Source organism: Humulus lupulus, chromosome 7 (genome assembly GCF_963169125.1).
Source record: "Humulus lupulus chromosome 7, drHumLupu1.1, whole genome shotgun sequence".
In the NCBI taxonomy this organism is placed as follows: Eukaryota; Viridiplantae; Streptophyta; class Magnoliopsida; order Rosales; family Cannabaceae; genus Humulus; species Humulus lupulus.
In genome coordinates, this window is record NC_084799.1 from 163,464,760 (window position 1) to 163,483,453 (window position 18,694).

At 36.0% G+C, this 18,694-nt stretch overlaps 1 protein-coding gene across 2 annotated transcripts; it reads left to right on the top strand.

The window, feature by feature from the left end:
• Nucleotides 1-5,070: 5,070 nt before the first annotated feature.
• On the top strand, nt 5,071-16,740 carry LOC133788769 (protein RAE1). Of its 2 annotated transcripts, none has more exons than XM_062226367.1 (12): nt 5,071-5,349; nt 6,291-6,380; nt 6,671-6,757; nt 6,904-6,981; nt 7,091-7,284; nt 7,834-7,975; nt 9,107-9,187; nt 9,932-10,060; nt 14,689-14,766; nt 15,388-15,459; nt 16,257-16,337; nt 16,423-16,740. In XM_062226367.1, exons 2-12 carry the CDS (start codon nt 6,324-6,326, stop codon nt 16,471-16,473), a joined length of 1,050 nt encoding a protein of 349 aa, XP_062082351.1. In that variant the 5' UTR covers nt 5,071-5,349; nt 6,291-6,323; the 3' UTR covers nt 16,474-16,740. The 2 variants fall into 2 exon arrangements, with proteins under 2 accessions (XP_062082351.1, XP_062082350.1); XM_062226366.1 differs by having other exon boundaries at nt 6,306-6,380.
• Nucleotides 16,741-18,694: the final 1,954 nt, after the last annotated feature.

Consider the following 18,694-nt stretch of genomic DNA (forward strand, 5'->3'; position numbering starts at 1 on the left):
GTCTACAAGCATCACAAACCAGAAACAGAAAAACTCAAACAGCCCACATTCAGAAACATGCATCATGAAAGACTCGAAGCATGGGAATTTGGAAACTTACCAAGAAAGTGATCGTGAAGGTGGAAAAAAGGGTCTTTGGAGGTCAAAGAACTCTCGAACGGGGTCCTGGAAGTGCAGAAGAACAGTCTTCAGAGAAGTTTAAAGCTCTGGTTTTTAGGGTTTCTTGCAATGACAGTGGCGTGCGTAAAAAGAAAAAGGAAGACTTTGAAGGTCTTATATAAGTTTGTCTCTTGCATTAAAAAGTATAATCATTAGTTTCCCTTTTTCAAAGTATGGGGAAACGGGATGGTCGTCGAAATCATTTCTGGGGAACCGAAAGGACATGATTAGACAGAAGTGGGTTACATTTTTCAAGAACACACGAAGGTTTCTGACACGTCAGGTGGGGTTACCGAAGAGTCGTTAGTTCAAAAGTTTATTTACTGTTCGTAGTAAATAAACTTGGGGGGCAAATGTTATCCAATAAATTCGCATTAGTGACGTGGCAGATGATCCCTGGACACGTGGATGACACCTAGAAAGGTTCTGCTAGAGTATCGACCAGAAGATGTGTTGAAGGTAGCAAACGGCCCAGTCCTATCTGCGACCAGGCTGGTCGGTAGTTCCGCATACAAGGCAACATTAATGGGAAGATCTTTGTAATCCCGAATTTATCTCACTCAATCTCCTGAGTACCCGATTATTCAGGAGACAATATCTGTAACAATCTTTTGTAATCCCCCTTGAGCCTATAAATAGCAAGAGATAGCTCAAGGGAGAGGACTTTGGCTTTTGAATCATTTGGGACTATAATTATTCTCCTAGGAATATTGTATTGTTCTTTAGAAAGTGGTGAAACTCATTGAACCCAAGTTCTTTGATCACCCTTCTGGTTTTATATCAATATCATTCTAAGTGGACGTAGGTCATTACCAGATCCTGAGGCCGAACCACTATAAAATTCTTGTGTGATTTACTGTTTTTGCCATACGTTCTTCTTTATACATTCATTCATATCAATCATATTCTGACTCCGTGTCAGTTGGCCAAATCTTGGGTCAACACCAGTTAAATATCCCAACCACCCTCTATCCTCAATATTATTAATGACCCCCAAAAATCTATGGGCAGAGAAAGAAAAAAAAATTCTCACAAATAACATCTCTATGCACATAATGCTTCATATTTTTCTCATTGTCATTGAAACAGAAATTCAAAGAGTGAGCTTTAAAAGATGAACCTGTTGTGGCTTTAGGAACCACAGGTGACTTTGTGCGGATCTCAGGAATTTTCACAGCTTTCTTGCCCTTTGGAGAAACAGAAGGGTCCTCTGATGGGTCAGATTCTGCTTCGGATGCAACATCATCATCAATTGAGGCATCATCTTCAAGTGGATCAACATCAGTGGGTACAAAAGCTTCATATGGGTCAGATTCAGAGGAGGAATGCAATGCCCGAAATCCCTAATGAGGTTTAATGGTTGGATTGGTAGGTCGAGAGGGCCATAATTGATTTATTACGCCATTATATGATTATGTGCATGTTTATGTGAATTATATTATAATATGATGTTAAATGCATGCATGTGGGTCCACATTTCATCATAGGGGCATTTTGGTAATTTGGCCGGTTGATGGCATAATTGTGTATGCCATGTTCATGCATGTTGGTGAACTATTGTTGAGGACACATTATAATGTGGATTTTTTCTAGCGATTCGGCATGAGACAATCTTTGAGTGCAAGTTAGCGGTTTGGTCATAACGGGGTTGAATTTGGGGCTCGGGGTGAGTCTCGAGGTAATTTGGTGATTAGAACATTGCCGGGAATTAAAGGGTAATGAGATATGAATAATTAGCATTTGAGAATATTGGAAATAACGGGAATTGGAGAGTGTTAATTAAGATTAACGAAATTGGCGGGAAAGGGCGGTTTTACCCTTGGGAACCTTTAAAAGACTTTAAATGACCTAGGGGCAATATAATCTTTTCACCCTAAGGATTATATCAACCATTAAAGGCTGTAGAACCTTGCCAAAATAGAGTAAGCTTCTTCTTCTCCTGTACACCATTTTCCTTCCTTTTCTCTTTGGATTTTTGAGCTTCTTTTGAGGATTCAAGCTAGGGAAGTGAGTCTTGAGGGCTTTGGGTTGTGTTCCACCATTGAAGAGGGTTCTAAGCTGAGCTTGAGGTAAGGTTCTAGCCATTAAAACTTTGTTTTTGCTCTATTTTTCTATTGGATTTCTATATTGGATATTGAGGATTGATGGGAGTTTTTGGCAAGGGTGCTTGGGTTATGATGCCTAGAACTTGTGTGTATGGTTTTGGGGTTCATTTGGGAGTTTAAATGAGGTTTGGAAGCTTGTTTTTCAGTTTGGAAATGAAGGAGTCGTAGGAGGGAAAAACCAGGGTTTTAGCGCGACAATGCTAGCCAGGGGCTTTTCATTCTGCTTGTAACGCTGGGGCGCTAGGGGGGTAGTGCTACCCTACTTTTCTAGATTCCTGTTTTGGGCACTTTTGAGGGTTTTTGGCTCAGGGTTTCAATTCCTATGGCTCGGGATCGAAGCTACTCACCGTTTGGGTATAATTCGGGGTCTTGGGAGTGAGGTTTAGGTCAAGTACCTTTATGGTTGATTTTAATTAATGGAGGTTATATTTGGTTATGACTAGGTGACCGCTAAGGAATCAAAGGGCTGATCGTTCTCAAGGGTTATTTTTTTACTATTTCTCGCTCGAACCAGAGGTAAGAAAATTGCACCCCATATGTGACGTGCATGGTTATTCATGAGGCATGTTGAGTGTTTAAATGTGGACATTGATTGCATATCAAATGCTTAGAAAATCTTGCTTACTTGTGTTTGGTACTGACTTATTAGTCAGAAATCGGCAATGGTGTCAGTATTAACTGTGAAGCTTTGACTCATTAGTCAAGTTCGGCAGTAGTACTGAGCACTGGTCGTATGGTATTGGCTTAAGAGTCAAGAACGGTATTAGCGTGTTTAACGCAAGCCGAAAAGATTAGATCTAATCGACATAAGCATTGAATGACTCATCATGAGCATTAATGCTTGACCGACCTCAATGTCGATAAAAACTAAACGCGCTTGTCTAGTCTAATTGCTAGTCACTCAGAGCCAGGGCCAGAAGGCCCAGGTGACTGCATCGTCACATGGCTAAGGGTGCGGAACCCACATTAGTGACTCCATGGTCACTCATTTGGTTTACATTAGTGACTCACTCATTAGTCACTCATCTGGTTTAAGCTAGTGACTCCATGGTTTGCTAAGGGTGCGGAACCCACATTAGTGACTTACACAACAATCACTCATCTATTTAGGGCTATAAGCTCTGGATGATTATCATAATCATCATCTGAAATTATATACATGCAGTAATGAGTTTTCTTGCTGAACCTTGGCTCATGGGTGCTATGTGGTGCATGTAAAGGAAAAGAAAAACTCACCCAGCCTTGAGTGGAGAGCTTAGGTGGTGATGTGTACATATGCGGCCGCTTGATCACTACGGCCAAGGAGTTTCTCAGAGGAACTAGGGGTTAACCCTATTTTTTCCGCTTAGGTCGACGAGTTGTAATTTTTACACTGTAATGAACATTTTGGATTATAAATAACTTGTAAACACTTTTATGGGCCCATGAACAATTTTATGTTTTAAATAAAATATATCCTTTCATTTTTTAAAGATTTTTTTTCACCTTAACTTGTTAATAACACCTAGATGCACGTTTATAACCAAATAACTCGATTAGCGAGTTAAGCATGATTCAAAGCTCACAGTAACTGTCTTGGAGTAACTAGGGTGTTACAAGGAACATGGTGGAGGAATTTTCTTCACCTTTGTCCGAAACTTAGAGAGAGGAGTGGAACCCATGGAAGAAGATGCCTTTGGAGTGGAATTTGAAGGGCGAGAACCTTTGGACCTAAGGGATTTTTGAGAAGAGGAAACCTGGAACCACCCTTTGTTTTTCTTCTTGGGTGCAAGAACGTCAGGAGATTCGGTGGAGTCAGAATGGGTTTTTGGCCGAAGCACCTTCATGATCAGAGGCATCATCAGAAAGAGATGCTTGGGCCTTTTTGGAAGGCCCAGGGACAGAGGCGAGCGAAACTGCCGTTGAAGAAGGTTCGGTTGGAGCTTTGGGGGCTTCGAGGTCTGGAATGACCACGACTTTTCTCGTGGTGGTGGTTGCGTCAATTAGGCTGGGTTGAGACAAAGTACTTTTTTGAGCCTTTTTCTTGGTGAGTGATGGTGATGCAGTCAACAAGCCAGCCTTCAAATCCTTGAGAGACCAAGACCCACTTCCTCTAGTTTTCACCATGGTTGCAAGACAAAGAGAGAAAACTGCAACAAGGAAAAGAGAAATCGAAAAAGAAAAAGAAGAAGAAGGATGGTGACGGTTGTGAGAATGGGGCCTTAGTTGTCCGAATATAAAGAATGAGAGAGAAAGTGATTTGATCTTTATTCCTTTTTTGAGAATTAAAAAGAATATACACTTTTGTAAACTGCACGATAATATCCCAAAAAAAAAAAAAATTTACTGCCAACATTAACACACAAAACAAAATTGGGGGCTGTGGTAGATTTGAGAGAGAGAGAAGGAAGAGTGTAAAAGGGGCTGAAAACGAAATGGGTAAGAAAAAAAGGTGGCTGTGGAGATGACGACGCAACTGGGAGGACATGCATCGGTGTGGGACGAGGTGGGTGTTGGCCGGAGACGACAACACCACCACAGCTTCGACGGGAAGATAGTTGGGTTTGGGAGGGAGGGTTTTCAACGGGAAGGGGATGAGAAGAGTAAGAAACTGAAATAAAGTTGTTTCTAATTATTTGTTTAACAAAGGGGTAATTTTGTCTTAAAGAATAAAAAATGTGAAAAACTTTAACTAAGGATTAGAGTTATAAATAAATGACGGAATAGGGTCAATTAGTGTAGTTGCCCACCAATATTATACCATATTTTTGTAAATATAAATTTTCCAATAATATATCACTCAAATAATCCAGTCCCAGTCCTGGGTTTAAGTTAAAAACCCTTGTACGACGAAGAATAAATATTTCTATGCCGTTCTGGGTTTGAGGAATAACATTTTCCCCTTCTCCCAGCTTTTACTGATATTCAGTTTTCAATTCTCGACGCTCTCACCGCCACTACAGCCAGTGGTCTCTCTCAGCGCTTTCGCACATCTATTTCGGCTATCCCCCTCAGCCGTAGCTCTTCCTCTTCGTCTGTCTCATTCTCAGCCTCGGCAGTCATCTCAGTCTTGCCTCCTTTTCAGCCGTTAAAGCTCCTTTCGCGGGTGTGTTTCTTTTCATATGCTTATATATATATATATATATATATATATATACGTACGTATGTATGCTAGCAATTCGCAATTTTTTAACGGTCTTAGATTTTGGGTTGTGGTTTGCCTTTTATAATGTGGGTTGTCTCGGTATTATTCTGGGTGCATTGGTTATTCTTATCAATCCAAGTATTTTGGATTCTTACCAGAGAACCCATTTGGCCTTAATTTGATTAACTAAGAATATTATGTGAAACCCAGACGAGAGTGTGAGAATTTTAGCCGTTGTATTTCAAACTTTTTGTTAGCCTTTTTGCTGTTGCCATGTTGAAAATCTTTTGGTCGAATGCACTCTTGCTGTTGCCATGTTTTAAATTAATATTGTTTTCATCTAATCCTATTACTGCCGCTATGCGTCATGTTTTGGTGGAATGCACTCATGAATCTAGTTTGTAGAGTTGTACTTTTTTATTCTTGACTATGTGACATAAAGAAAGAAAGATTACTTCGGGGAATGCTACAAGGTGGCTTGGATGATTGTTGTGACTTGTGAGCTTTTGATTTTGTTTTTGTATATGAACTAATTAATAATATTTAGTTTCTTACTATCTATTAATTTACAATTATAGGTAGAGTGACTAAATTATTATGAGATTTTGTAATAGAGATCACATGCATGTGCTCTTGTGTTAGTTATTTTGTTGGCTCTCTTTAAAGTCGTTTGTCTTATAAGTCAGTAAATATATGCGAAACGTTACTGATTGTTGCTTATGAATCATAGTGTATACACTCAAATTTCCCTTTTCATTTCAGCCTTCTTTTCACTCTCCTTTTTCACTCCCAAACCCAAACCCAAACCCAAACCCGAACCCAAACCTTTTTATCTCTCTCATTTACATTTTGGGTATCAAACTCTTCCGTCACTTTTCTCTGATTAGTCACTCGATATAAAGTTTACATTCAAACAGTTTTGGGAGCGAGCATCAATGTCGACCTTCGGGGGCGCTTCGGCTGGCAATCCTAATCCTAATAATTCCTTCGAGGTACTTATTTTCACTATGAAATATGGTGTGTAATAACAACGATAGTATTGCTTTATTTATTTAAGATTTTATATTCTCAGCTGAAAGTTTCCACTAAAATCCGTTTGCTTTATTTCTCTCCTTTTAATTTTTATTTTTGGGAATTTGAACTTAGTGTCCTTTGTCTATATTATTTAGTTTCATGTCTAAGGATGTGGGTAATCGAATTAACTCTTTATTGGTTAGCTTCATACATTATTGCTTTTACTTTTTTGGTGAATAATTTTTTTTTTTTTTTTAATTTGGTTTAGGTTGCTCAACCTCCTAATGATTCTGTTTCAAGCCTTAGTTTCAGTCCCAAGGCTAATCACTTGGTCGCCACATCATGGGACAATCAGGTCTGTTCAATTACTTTTTCTCTAATTTTCATTTTCTTGACCATAATTCATGCATACCCTTTGATTGAAAAGTAAAAAAGAAAGAAGAAGATGAAAATAAAATCTGGGTTATATTCGAAACTTTCCCTATGCTCTTAAAATTGCAGGTAAGATGTTGGGAGATAATGCGTAACGGGAATGCTGTTGCCAGTACACCCAAGGCTTCAATATCTCATGACCAGCCGGTAAAAACCACTGAAGTTCTTAGGTTTACATTTTGTTTTCTATTTTTTCCTTTGTCGTTGTCAATCCTGAATGCCCACGGTTGTTCTTTTTTGTTTGTTTTGCTGTAAGGTTTTGTGCGCAGCTTGGAAGGATGACGGGACAACTGTCTTTTCTGGTGGCTGTGACAAGCAAGTAAAGATGTGGCCTTTATTGGCCGGTGGTCAAGCAGTGACTGTGGCTATGCATGATGCACCCGTTAAAGAGGTTGCTTGGATCCCAGAGATGAACCTCTTGGTATCAGGAAGCTGGGATAAGACCCTGAAGTAAGAACTAATTTTCATTCAGTCTTATATCTTACTTTACCTCAACTTTGTATGTGTTGATATTCCTCTCCTTTATTTAAGTTAGAGAAGATTTAAAAGTCTCAAAGGGTTAATCTGCTGTTACTGTTGTCTCTTGATTTCAACCATGATGCAAATTAAAGTTGTTGAATTGTATCTGCACTTTACGTAGAAGCGTGGCACCTTTACTTTGAACGACCAATTAGTAACATGTGAACGAAATTGCTGCTAAAATCTATGATCATATCATATGGTTGTCTGCATGCCATTTTGTTTCTCTCTTTCTTTCCTTTTATATCTTAAATGAAAATAGAAAATGAGTCTAGCCCAAATGGCTTTGTGGTAATTTTCATGCAGAATGCTGATCCTAACTTGTTACTTCTATCCTAATATGGTTTGTTCCTTTCTGCATGTGTCCTCTCTGCACAGTTTTGTGCATGCTCTGATCAAGTTTTTGTATAACATTGTAATCTTATATGTACGACTTTTAGGTCATTTAGTTATGGTTGTATAATTCTGTCGAGTTCATAGGTATTGGGATACTAGACAACCAAATCCAGTCCATACACAACAACTCCCAGATCGCTGTTATGCACTGACAGTAAGGCATCCACTGATGGTTGTTGGCACTGCAGACAGGAATCTGATAGTCTTCAACTTGCAAAACCCACAGGTAATGCACTTTCTTCTCATGTGATGGTTAAACCTGCTTTTCAAAATGATCTAAAAGTGTCTTTGCAGCAGTCAAATACTAGAGTATGACCTAACATAATGGTCCAGAGTTCACTGGAATTAGTATTGTGACATTAATTTATGAAGTATTGATTCAAATGTTGGATTGAGCTCCTTATTTTTGTGTTTTAATTGAGAAAATATCTAAAATAAAAGGCAAAAGTTCAAAAGCATAGAGAAGAAGATTTCCTGTTTGATTGGTTCCATAAGCTGGTACGACTATTATCATTGAGTGCGTCCCTGCACTTGAATATTATTTTTTCGTGATTTTTTGTTGCTTTAAACTTCTTGAGGACCTAAATGTGTGATTACTATATTTGAATTAGCATTCTCATTCGTAGAGCAGATATTGCTAATCCACTTTTAAACTTTAAAGTTATATTTTTATTTATGCACTCCTTTTCCTTGCTCTTTTTATTTTAAATAGAAACTACAGAGCATATTAGAGGCATTAGGCTTAGGCAACATAGAGCTCCTTTTCTTATCTTTTTTGTTTGGTATAAAATTGCATTCACCACGACTTGTTCCTTCTTGTTTGTTTTTTTTATAACGTCATTATGTGTTTCTGACAGCAAGTGTGTATCTCTTTGATTAGTGGATGCACTTTCTTTCTATTTTCCTTAAGTTTACGTATATCTACAGGGTGTGCGTATACACATACATGCATACATACATATATATTCTTTGATTGTAATGGTCTGACAATCACAATTTCTTTATACTGAAACAAGCATCAAAGTTATTTTGCATAATAACTGGACAAGAGGCTCAATTAAATAAGGAGTTCAGGGACTTTCAATATTCTCTTATGATTATTGAGAATTAGAGAAGCTATATGTGATTTATTTCAATAATGTCCTAAGTCAAGTTTAGGCGTACTTCTGATCCTCCTTTTTATTCCATTGTTTTTGGTTTTTCCTATATTTTTCTATCTCATTTAATGAGATAAGCTGGTTGCAACAGTCTACATTTGTCATTGCTAATTGAGCGAGATCAATTTTTAATGATTGGGACATTTTACTACCATGTTATCTTTGAATCCGTTTTCTAATGATTGGTTAAATACTTACAGGCTGAGTTCAAGAGAATCACTTCACCATTGAAATATCAGACAAGATGTGTTGCTGCCTTTCCTGATCAGCAGGGTTTCTTGGTACTCATGATTATATAGATATTTATTTTAATTTTTTTTATGTTAAATGGAACCACATAAATTTGTTCCGTGTCACACTGCATTTCTTTTTGGCATGCTCTATAGGATACTGAAATGTTGACTAGTCTTCAGGCTTAGGTGGTAGGATTTTGTATTAAGACATTACGAGGGTAACATAATTTTGCAGGGGATTTTGGTTAGAGTTAAAAAAATGATCCTTTGATGCTGTCACACATAATTAAGCTGTGAGGCAATAACTGTTTTTTTTTTTTCAAACCCTTCATTTGGGGTATGGCAATAGAGCCTTAAACTATCTGAATTCTATGACACAAATTTAACGAGAATGAATAGAGTGAACGAGTTGTGCTTGTATGTCTGAAACTTTTAACTGAGCAATTATGACTTTAGAAAAAAGCTTCCTATATTTGGGGGTTGACAAGACTCACAAATTTAAAAGAAGTTTTTCAGCACATCATGTATCTAAGTATTTGTTTTTTTTATAAGGATATTCCCATGCAGAAGCTTTAAGATTTAATTTAATTTTCGCCTCAACTAAACAGGCTGTGTAACAAAAATGTGTATTACCAGTTAGAGCATGGTTTCTTTCAGTTATAAATTTTGTAGATCGCTTTGAATTTTCAAAATTTGTATTATATGTTTCTAAGATTTTCTTAGATTTATCTCCCTGTATAACTTGTATTAGTTTTGCTGTGAGCTTATATATTTATGGTCCTTCCTGTCCAGGTTGGCTCAATAGAGGGAAGGGTTGGTGTGCATCACCTAGATGATTCACAGCAAAGCAAAAACTTCACTTTCAAATGCCACAGAGATGGCAGTGATATATATTCAGTCAACTCTTTGAACTTCCATCCAGTAAGATTTTCTACTATCATTATATTTTTGTTCTAGATTGTAGAAATTGGTACAAGAGTAGGAGCAAAGGAAAATTGCTGTTCTTTCTTCAAAACTTATTGAAATACTGTACAGCAGAGTCTGGTATTCAAATGCAATATATCTCAAACATAACGATCTAAAAGTAACCAGACATTTAGAAAAATATTCAAAATAAAGGAAGTTCTTATCCTCAACGGATAGGAGTGATAAGATTTAGAAACTAGGCTGCTTTATCAGCGTTGAGTTAGCTCCCAGACTATAGAGTAGATTACCATCGAGTTCTAGGGATCTTTTTTAACACTCCCCCTTAAGCTGAGTTATGTATATCAAACAATCTCAGCTTGCTACTTCAATTTTTGAAAGGAATCTTTGCTAATCCTTTTGACAAATTATCTATCTTTTGTGAGGTAACATATAAATATGTAGAGGTGCATCTTCTATCTTTTCTTTAATGAAATGTCAATCCACCTCCACATACTTAGTTTGATCCCCACTATCTTCCTACTTAGAAAGTAATTTTAAGTGCCAAGATCTTTAATTTCAAATTCTTCAGAAAACTTCTTTAATTTCGTGATGTTGGAACTGGAAGATGACCTGTCAAAATAATATATTTAAAATTTACCGTTAGCACTCATGCTTGAACAATAATGTGTGATCGATATGTGCCTATTTGTAGCCTTTCAAAACACATCTTTAGGAAATCTGTCAAACTAAGCCTCCATAAAGGGTTATTTTCAACTTGCTCGCATGATTGGCATTATGTGAATTCCTAGATCTATGTAAATTTCTTATGTTAGATCTCCATTTAGGACTTAAGTTTTGAGTGCTGACATTAGTTGTTGAAGTGACTAGTCGAGATTAGTAGATAATAAGGAAAAGAGAATTGAATGGTATTGAGTTTAGGCATTACTGCAAAAGTTCTCTTGATAATCTATCCTATTAGGTCTTTGTGTGCTCCTTGCCATGCTTTATACCTCGCTATAGGCCTATTTGATTTGTACTTGACCATGAACATCCATTTACAACCCATTGGAACATTATTTTTTTTAGTATGTTCACTATTTCTCAAGTGTCATTTTTCTTTAAGGCTCATCTCATCTTATACTACAACCTTACATTCCCCCCTTGGAAGGCTTCTTCAATATTTCTTGAAACTTTTGTTTTTGCAAAGCTAGTGACGAAAAAGCTTGCATAGAAGAAAAATGATTATACTTAACAAAGTATGATATTGGCTGCTGTGTACAAAGGGCAAACACCTTTTTGCTGAGCTATAGGACGATCATCATGATTAACTATTGGTTAAGAGTATAGAGAGAAGTACCTGAGTTTGAGTTAAGAGTCTTGGCAAAAATAAAAAAAGCATGTATGTGTGTCTGTACTTTGTTGGTGTTTTCAATGAAATTAAATATACTATTTAGATTGTGGTTGAGTAATTCCTCCTCTAAGTATATTTGTTCATTTCACAACGAGTATCTGCAATCCCTTGAAATTTCACTATTTCCATTTTGTAACACAAATTTGCAAATAGAAGTGGGGCTAAGTTCTATTGTTCCAACTATGCTATTGGAGATAAAGACCAATTTGCAATTCTCACTTTAAATTGTTCTAAATTAGGAGTATAAACGGAAAACAAGGTACACAACTTTCCATATGTTCCGTTTCACAATAATCTATGGAGTTGATGAGCCAAGATCATTAAAGTGTTTTAGATGTCCCAAATAGGGCAAATTGGATCAGTGGGTTTGGGTTTCTTGATGGAAGTAGTATGATTAAAATATGAGCCACAATTTTTGGGAGGAGGTCAGTCTAAGACATTTGACCTGTCTCTTTTTCAAAAAAAAAAAAAAATATGAGCCACAATTTTATCCTCCATGGAGTTGATGGACCACAACTTCACTAAAGCATTTTCAGTGTCCCATATAGGATAAGTTGGATCAATGAGTTCAGTTTCTTGACAAACAATCATCTAGATATTCAAAGTTTCCTCTCCCTCGAATGATCATGTAGAAATTCCTTCCATTGAGCTTGTGAGAAGTTATATGGAGGGAGGAATTATCAAATAATGCAGTGGGATTAATTATAAGGCTTATGCAGTGTGGGGTTAATTATAAGGCTTGATGAGGAGGTAGATTCTTTAGAACCTTCCTTGCTTAAATCTTGCGTGGGTATGCTCTATTGGTATCTCTTGGCTATAGTTTCTTCTCAACCAAAATTCGATTTAATACCATATAGAAATTGATGCTGGAGAAAGAATTAAAAACACTTCGTCTCAAAAATTAAATCAAAATACTGTAAAACAGAGTGGTATTGAAAGGCAAAATGTTTAAAACAGAGATTTAGAACCAGGCAGAAATTTAAAAGAAATATTTCAATCAAATACAAGGTCTTATCTTAAGTAGATTGTATAAAATCCTATCTAAACTAAGTGATTAGATTTGGAAATTAGGGATACTGAAGTACCGTTGAGATCCTAGAATCTTGATTGATAATATCCATGAATCTAGAAATCCTTTCTAACAAGGATTTTAATTCTTTCCTTCCACTTTAAAACAACATTTACTTTTATTCAATGTTGATTTTGATTTTGCTTCATAATCCTTAAACCGTATAAAGCTTCAAGTATTATGTCAACAGTCCTACTTCCATTATTTGCTAATAGAAACAAACCAATACCATTCGTTTTCATAATTGACATTGGGAAGTTAGAATCTTTGAAAGCCTTCATGTCATTGGAAAGCTTCTGGTTGGTCTTTCTCTTTCATTGCTACATCTTATCTTGATTAGTAGCGTAAAGGTGTATTCTTTTTTATTTTTCTAAAAAATCACTCTCTCAAATTGAGAGATTAAATGAACCTAAGAAGGTGAGCAATAGCATAGAAATTGATTTAGATTGAAAATTTTGAAGGCATTAGAAATACGAAGAATAACAAACCTGAAAACATGAATTCATATTGAGAAATAATGGTGAGCAATAGTAGAGAAAGGGATGATGGACAAGGTGAGATAACCAATGAAAAAGTTAGGAGATGAGCCAAGACAATGATGGGAGATCATCAACGATGATGGTCTTTCTCTCTCTTGTTCTCTATTTTTCTCACATAATTTATCTATATACAAATCCACACAAGCAAAGCTGGTGAATGAAATATAGGTAAATATAAGTTGGTGCAACCTCTCTCTCTGCCATTATCTTATATTTCTCTGTATAGAAAGCAACAAAAGAAGGTGGTGCACCTGCTGATTGGGATTCCCTGCCTTGCGCCAGCTTGGGATTAGGCAGGGATAGGGAGAAATATGGGGGTGGGTGGTCTTAAATTTGATGGTTCAAGAAATATAATATCTATTAGTCCTAGGACTATTGATACCACTTATTTGGGTGGGTTTATTTTATCTTACAAAAAAGTGGGATTATATTGGTCTTAAGGAGCCTACCATATACTAAAGAGAAATTAGTGGTCTCCCCACACTTTTTGCAAAGAACACAACACCGTGGGGAGATCATGTGGAAAGGTCTTTTCTCTTTTGAAGTGCTTCATGAACCTTTAGACAATCTAGGGTCTAGCTACAATAACCAGGCAAACATCATAACTTTGGAGGGTAATGGACTCTTCTACACCAGAGCAGTCGTAGAAGGGCATTGGATGGTATCTTTTCCCATCTTGTTAAAGGCTGACTTACAAGACAAAATTTCTGAAGAGTCACCTAGCCATGCTCTTCTATCTTCCAAGTAGTGACATAAGGTTTTGTTTCCTTTTCTGTGAAAAACGCGATAAATTTGTGAATCTCTCTGTCAATAAGTTTCTTTAGAAAGTGAGAGCTCCAATTGAGAACCTATCCCATCCATCCTGTTTCAGAAAATTTTGAAATACACTCATTTTTCTTGAAGGATAATCTTGCTAATCTTAGGAATGCTGATTGAAGTGTGACTGATCCTATCCAAGCATCTTTCTATGCAAGAGGGTAGCCTAAATGGTCAGGCATGTAGTTTGCTTCCCACAAGGTCTATTCGAGTCCCTTTTGGAACCTATATAGCAATTGTTATAGTTTCTTGGTACCCAAATATTGTAGGGTTAGGCAGGGGAGCTTAGTTAAAAAAAAAACAACCAAGCATCTTTCCAAAGTCTGAAAATTTGTTCCATTTTCTGCTTTAAAAGTTACCAACTTTATCTCTAAGAATTCATTGTATAGGAGAGGATTATTTTGGTCTATCGGACTAGTAGTCCAGTCAAATTTTATCACCGAACATTGACTAAGATTATTTAGCTCAATCCTAGTCCCAGTCAACATAACAAATGGGCCCATTGTCCATTAGAAAATTTTCATATTATTGAAGTGGATTTGTTAGGTAGTTTGGTGTCTTGCATTTTTCAGTACCAACAACTTCTGTTGGCAATGGAACAACTTAAATGGAGGGCTTTCTTATTTTTGGATTTTTTAGTAATGTTTATTCTTTTCTGTTATATTTTGCATTGACATTTGACAACACTTGAGATAAATCAAGTCATCTGGGATATGGAATATGTGATCAGATCATCAGGCTAAATACTTGTGTTGTCTTAAGTTCATTTATGTTTCTTGTGATCACGTTCCATGCCTTTGTTTTTCAGGTGCATCACACGTTTGCAACAGCAGGCTCTGATGGTGCCTTTAATTTCTGGGATAAAGATAGTAAACAGAGACTTAAGGTGTTTCAGAGTATCTTTTAGTTTCTTTGCATTTTAATTTTTTATTTTATTTTCTAATTTTTCTACTATGTCCTTGTAAAATAATCAGGAAGTAAAGGCTATATGTGGTCGGCAAAAAAATTCCTTTCTACAGATTTTATTGACGTTTACATGATTTCTTGTATTGCATGAGAAATATCTAGTTTTCTTTCCGGGCAAGGACATCTTATTCCGATGATGTTCACAGCATTCAAAGTTATTTCTCTTTAAATATTTAAATGACCATAGAATTTTATCATGAAAATGTCATGGACTCAGTTATGTTCTTCAGATCCTTTTATATACCTAACGTCTTTATGTATTATTAGTTATTTCAGAAGTAATGGAGAAATTACAATTGAGCACTAAAATTGAAAAACTGTTCAGATGTCCAAGACTTGTTTCAACTGTTTTCTTTTTGTAATTTGCTATCCGTATATTCATTATGTATGTATACATGTGTATATGTATATGCATGGGTTTGTGTGTGTTACATTGTATATGCATGCACTTCTGTAAATTCATACAACTGTACAGAAATAAATTCTTGTACGTTTTCCTTTGCATTGAATTATTCGACTCTAATGCATGTTTCTTTTCAAGGCAATGTCAAGATGCAACCAACCCATACCTTGCAGTGCTTTTAACAATGATGGTTCACTATATGCATATGCGGTATGTTTCCCATTCAAATTCTCTTTGTAGTTTGATCATCTTCTTCCCTTTCTCTTTACTGAATAATGATGGTTCACTATATGCATATGCGTTTCACATTCAAATTCTCTTTGTAGTTTGATCGTCTTCTTCCCTTTCTCTTTACTAAATTGTTTTTCGCTTCAGAAACTTTTGAGTGCGAAGGTGCAATTAATGCTCATTGGGGTAAATAATTAGTTTGTGAAACATAATGATTGGTGCAAGTGTAACTTTTGTTGTAATAATAGAGTTTCTCTAGATGCTTTACACTAGTTTTCAGGTAGATCTAGTGGATTTTGTGAATCGGTATTTTTAATTAAAGCTTCAGTGTGCTGCAGCTTAAGAAAGAGAAACAACCTATTATTTTTCTTGTTTTATTTTTGTTGAAACCCTGATAGGTGAGATGGTTACACACTCTTTTATTTATTAAATTTAGTGCAACTTTCAAAAACCAGACAAGGAGCCTAAGATTGTGAAAAATTTAAAAATTGATAGAGTTGGTTGGATTGGTGCACCAACTGCTATATATATCATGACGATGTACTCTTTAAAGTCATGCCAGTATGAAAAGTTATAATTGTTGCAAGGTTTTCAAGAGTTTTTATATAGTTAAATATGGCTATGGAGTTACAGTAGCTTTTATCTAAAATTGTATGATATTTTACTTTCCTTTTAAAACATGTCTGCTGTCGAGGAATTCCAACTCATATATACCTTCCAAAAACATCTTGCTGGTGTCTTGAAAATTATTTGGTAAAGAATCTTCAACTTCTCTGTAGGTCTGCTACGACTGGAGCAAAGGCGCAGAAAATCACAATCCAGCAACAGCAAAGACATGCATTTACCTGCACGTGCCTCAGGTATGTTAAACATGTTTTAGATTCAACTAGAATGTAATGGGGAAACTAGAATACAAAGTGCAACCTCTTTTATGTTTGGATGCAGGAATCCGAGGTTAAGGGCAAGCCTCGAGTTGGAGGGAGTGGAAGAAAGTGAAATTGCTCATGCACTCGTGTTTTTGTTGTGATCGTATGTATATGAACTGGATTCTTAGATGAGTGTGGACGTTTTCTTGTAGTTGGATAAAAACTTTGGTAAATGAGGAAATTTTTGTATCCATTCAAGTCCGCAGATGTTTTGCCTTTTGGTTTCATATCTCTAAACATTACGTGTTGAGTTCTGACAGGAACTCATTTGGTGCATCAAAACAGTAATAGGATTACCTTGCAATATGAAACATTTTAGGTGATTGATTTTTTTTGCCGTCAAGTGATTGTATTAGGGTAAAGTTTTGAATTTTTTGAGATTAGTAAATAGTTGCAAGAGGAGTGCTAAGTAAATTCTTTATTGCACTTTCTTTTACACTCCTTCATTCATATATGATATGAGGATATTATTTAATTTTTTATATTTTAATATTTTTTCAAATCATCTGTGTAATCCATATGTTATTCATTAATTTAAAAGAGTAATATAAAAGAGTAATATATAGTGTATTTATCATTTTTCATAGTTGCAATTACCTTGGCATTGTTTAATTAGAGCAATTATTTATTATTTATTTTGCCTTGGAAATTTGTCACAAATTTACACTATTTTTTGAACTTGTCATCAATCAGAGAGTATATATATATATTTTTTAATAAAACTGTTATAATTATCAAATGTTTATAATTTGGAGATAATCGGTGGTTAAGTTAAATTCAAGAATCTATTTGCGATAAAGCATAATTCAAGAATTAATTTGCCAATAACTCTTTAGAGTATGTTTTTAAACTCTTTATTAGTAAAGTAATATGAAAATCAATATCCGAAAAATTTCCAGAGGAAAAAAGTTGGGAATGTCGTTTTCGTAAATATATACAGATCTTCAATTTATTTTTTTTGAACGGTTTTTCACAATAAAAAATTCCTCCCGACCTTGAATAAAGGCAAACCAAGGTTTATTCTAATTACAGTAAAATTGGAGTGTGAATCAATGTGATCGTATAAAATTAAAAGTAAAGTTTAAAAAATATACCTAAAACAAAAAATAATTCCAAAAATACTTGTCTTGAAAATTAGGTTATACACACCTTTAAAAATTAGGGAATTTTTCAAAATCATTGTGCAAAAAATATGGGAATTATACTTTTCCTAATTTGTATGGAAAAATTTATTAAAGAAAAAAACAAAGTATGAAAAACACAATTACTAGCTAACTAAATATGGAAGGTAAATTTAAAACCAAAACACATTTGGCAACACAGGGGCACTATTGTAAAATTAGCATTCCACTTTTCTCTATCTCTCAAATCCCAGCCACACAAAGCCATTCTCTCTCCAAAACCCAGCCGCACCATCCTCCAGCTCTAGTGACCCCAACTGAACCCAACCGTTCGAGAGCCCAGCTCTGCCCGAGCCCCACCATCCGAACCTAGCTCCAACCGTTCGAGACCCCAGCTCCACCCGAGCCCCACCCGTTCGAGACCCCCATCTGAGTGCGGGCCCAGGCGTGACACCACCATCTCCACGAAAAACCACCTCTAGCTCCGTTCGTGGTGTCGATGCACACCCAGATCCAAAACGACGGGGCTCGTGTGTAGGGGATAGGGGTTCTGGTGGTGGTCGGAGGCGAGGGAGGAATGTGGTTCGTGGTTGGAGGTGATACAAGGAGGTGGCCTAGTCATGAACCTAGGCGACAGAAAGGCAGGCGGCGACAACTAGGGTTCTTGGTGAGGGAAGAGAAGAAGATGGGAGAGAAGAGAAAGGGGGATGGATTTGATTTTTTTTCTTTCTATCTTTAGATTTGTGGTAACTAGTTACCTTCCCAATCTTTGTATGTATATTTTTTTGGGTAACTGGTTACCTTCACATTTTGTTGTGTGTGTATATATTTCTGAGTTCTTTACGGTAACTAGTTACCTATGTTACTAAAATCATAGTTACTCCTTCTTCCTTTTTTAATGAAGTGTTCTTTCTCTTTTTCCTTCAAATTTGATGTTTCTTTTCATATTTAGTATGAGTAACTTGTCATCCCTCTTATGGCAGAAAGTTACTCCTCTCACGGTAACTGGTTACCCCTCTTGGTACATGTTATTTAACCTAGCTTTAGGAATTTTTTTTTTACATAATTGTCAAAGATCAATTAAGTAACTGGTTACCTTACCTAGAATTTGAAAAAGGAAACGTACGATCTAAAAAAAATGAAAAAAAATGGTTATAATAAATAAAAAAT

What these genes read in the sequence shown, in the direction of transcription:
- LOC133788769 (XM_062226367.1), top strand. Translation starts at nt 6,324, where the DNA reads ATGTCGACCTTCGGGGGCGCTTCGGCTGGCAATCCTAATCCTAATAAT. An exon ending in CTGATCAGCAGGGTTTCTTG is followed by an intron (nt 9,188 to 9,931) that starts GTACTCATGATT and finishes CTTCCTGTCCAG; the next exon opens with GTTGGCTCAATAGAGGGAAG. An exon ending in ACTCTTTGAACTTCCATCCA is followed by an intron (nt 10,061 to 14,688) that starts GTAAGATTTTCT and finishes TTTGTTTTTCAG; the next exon opens with GTGCATCACACGTTTGCAAC.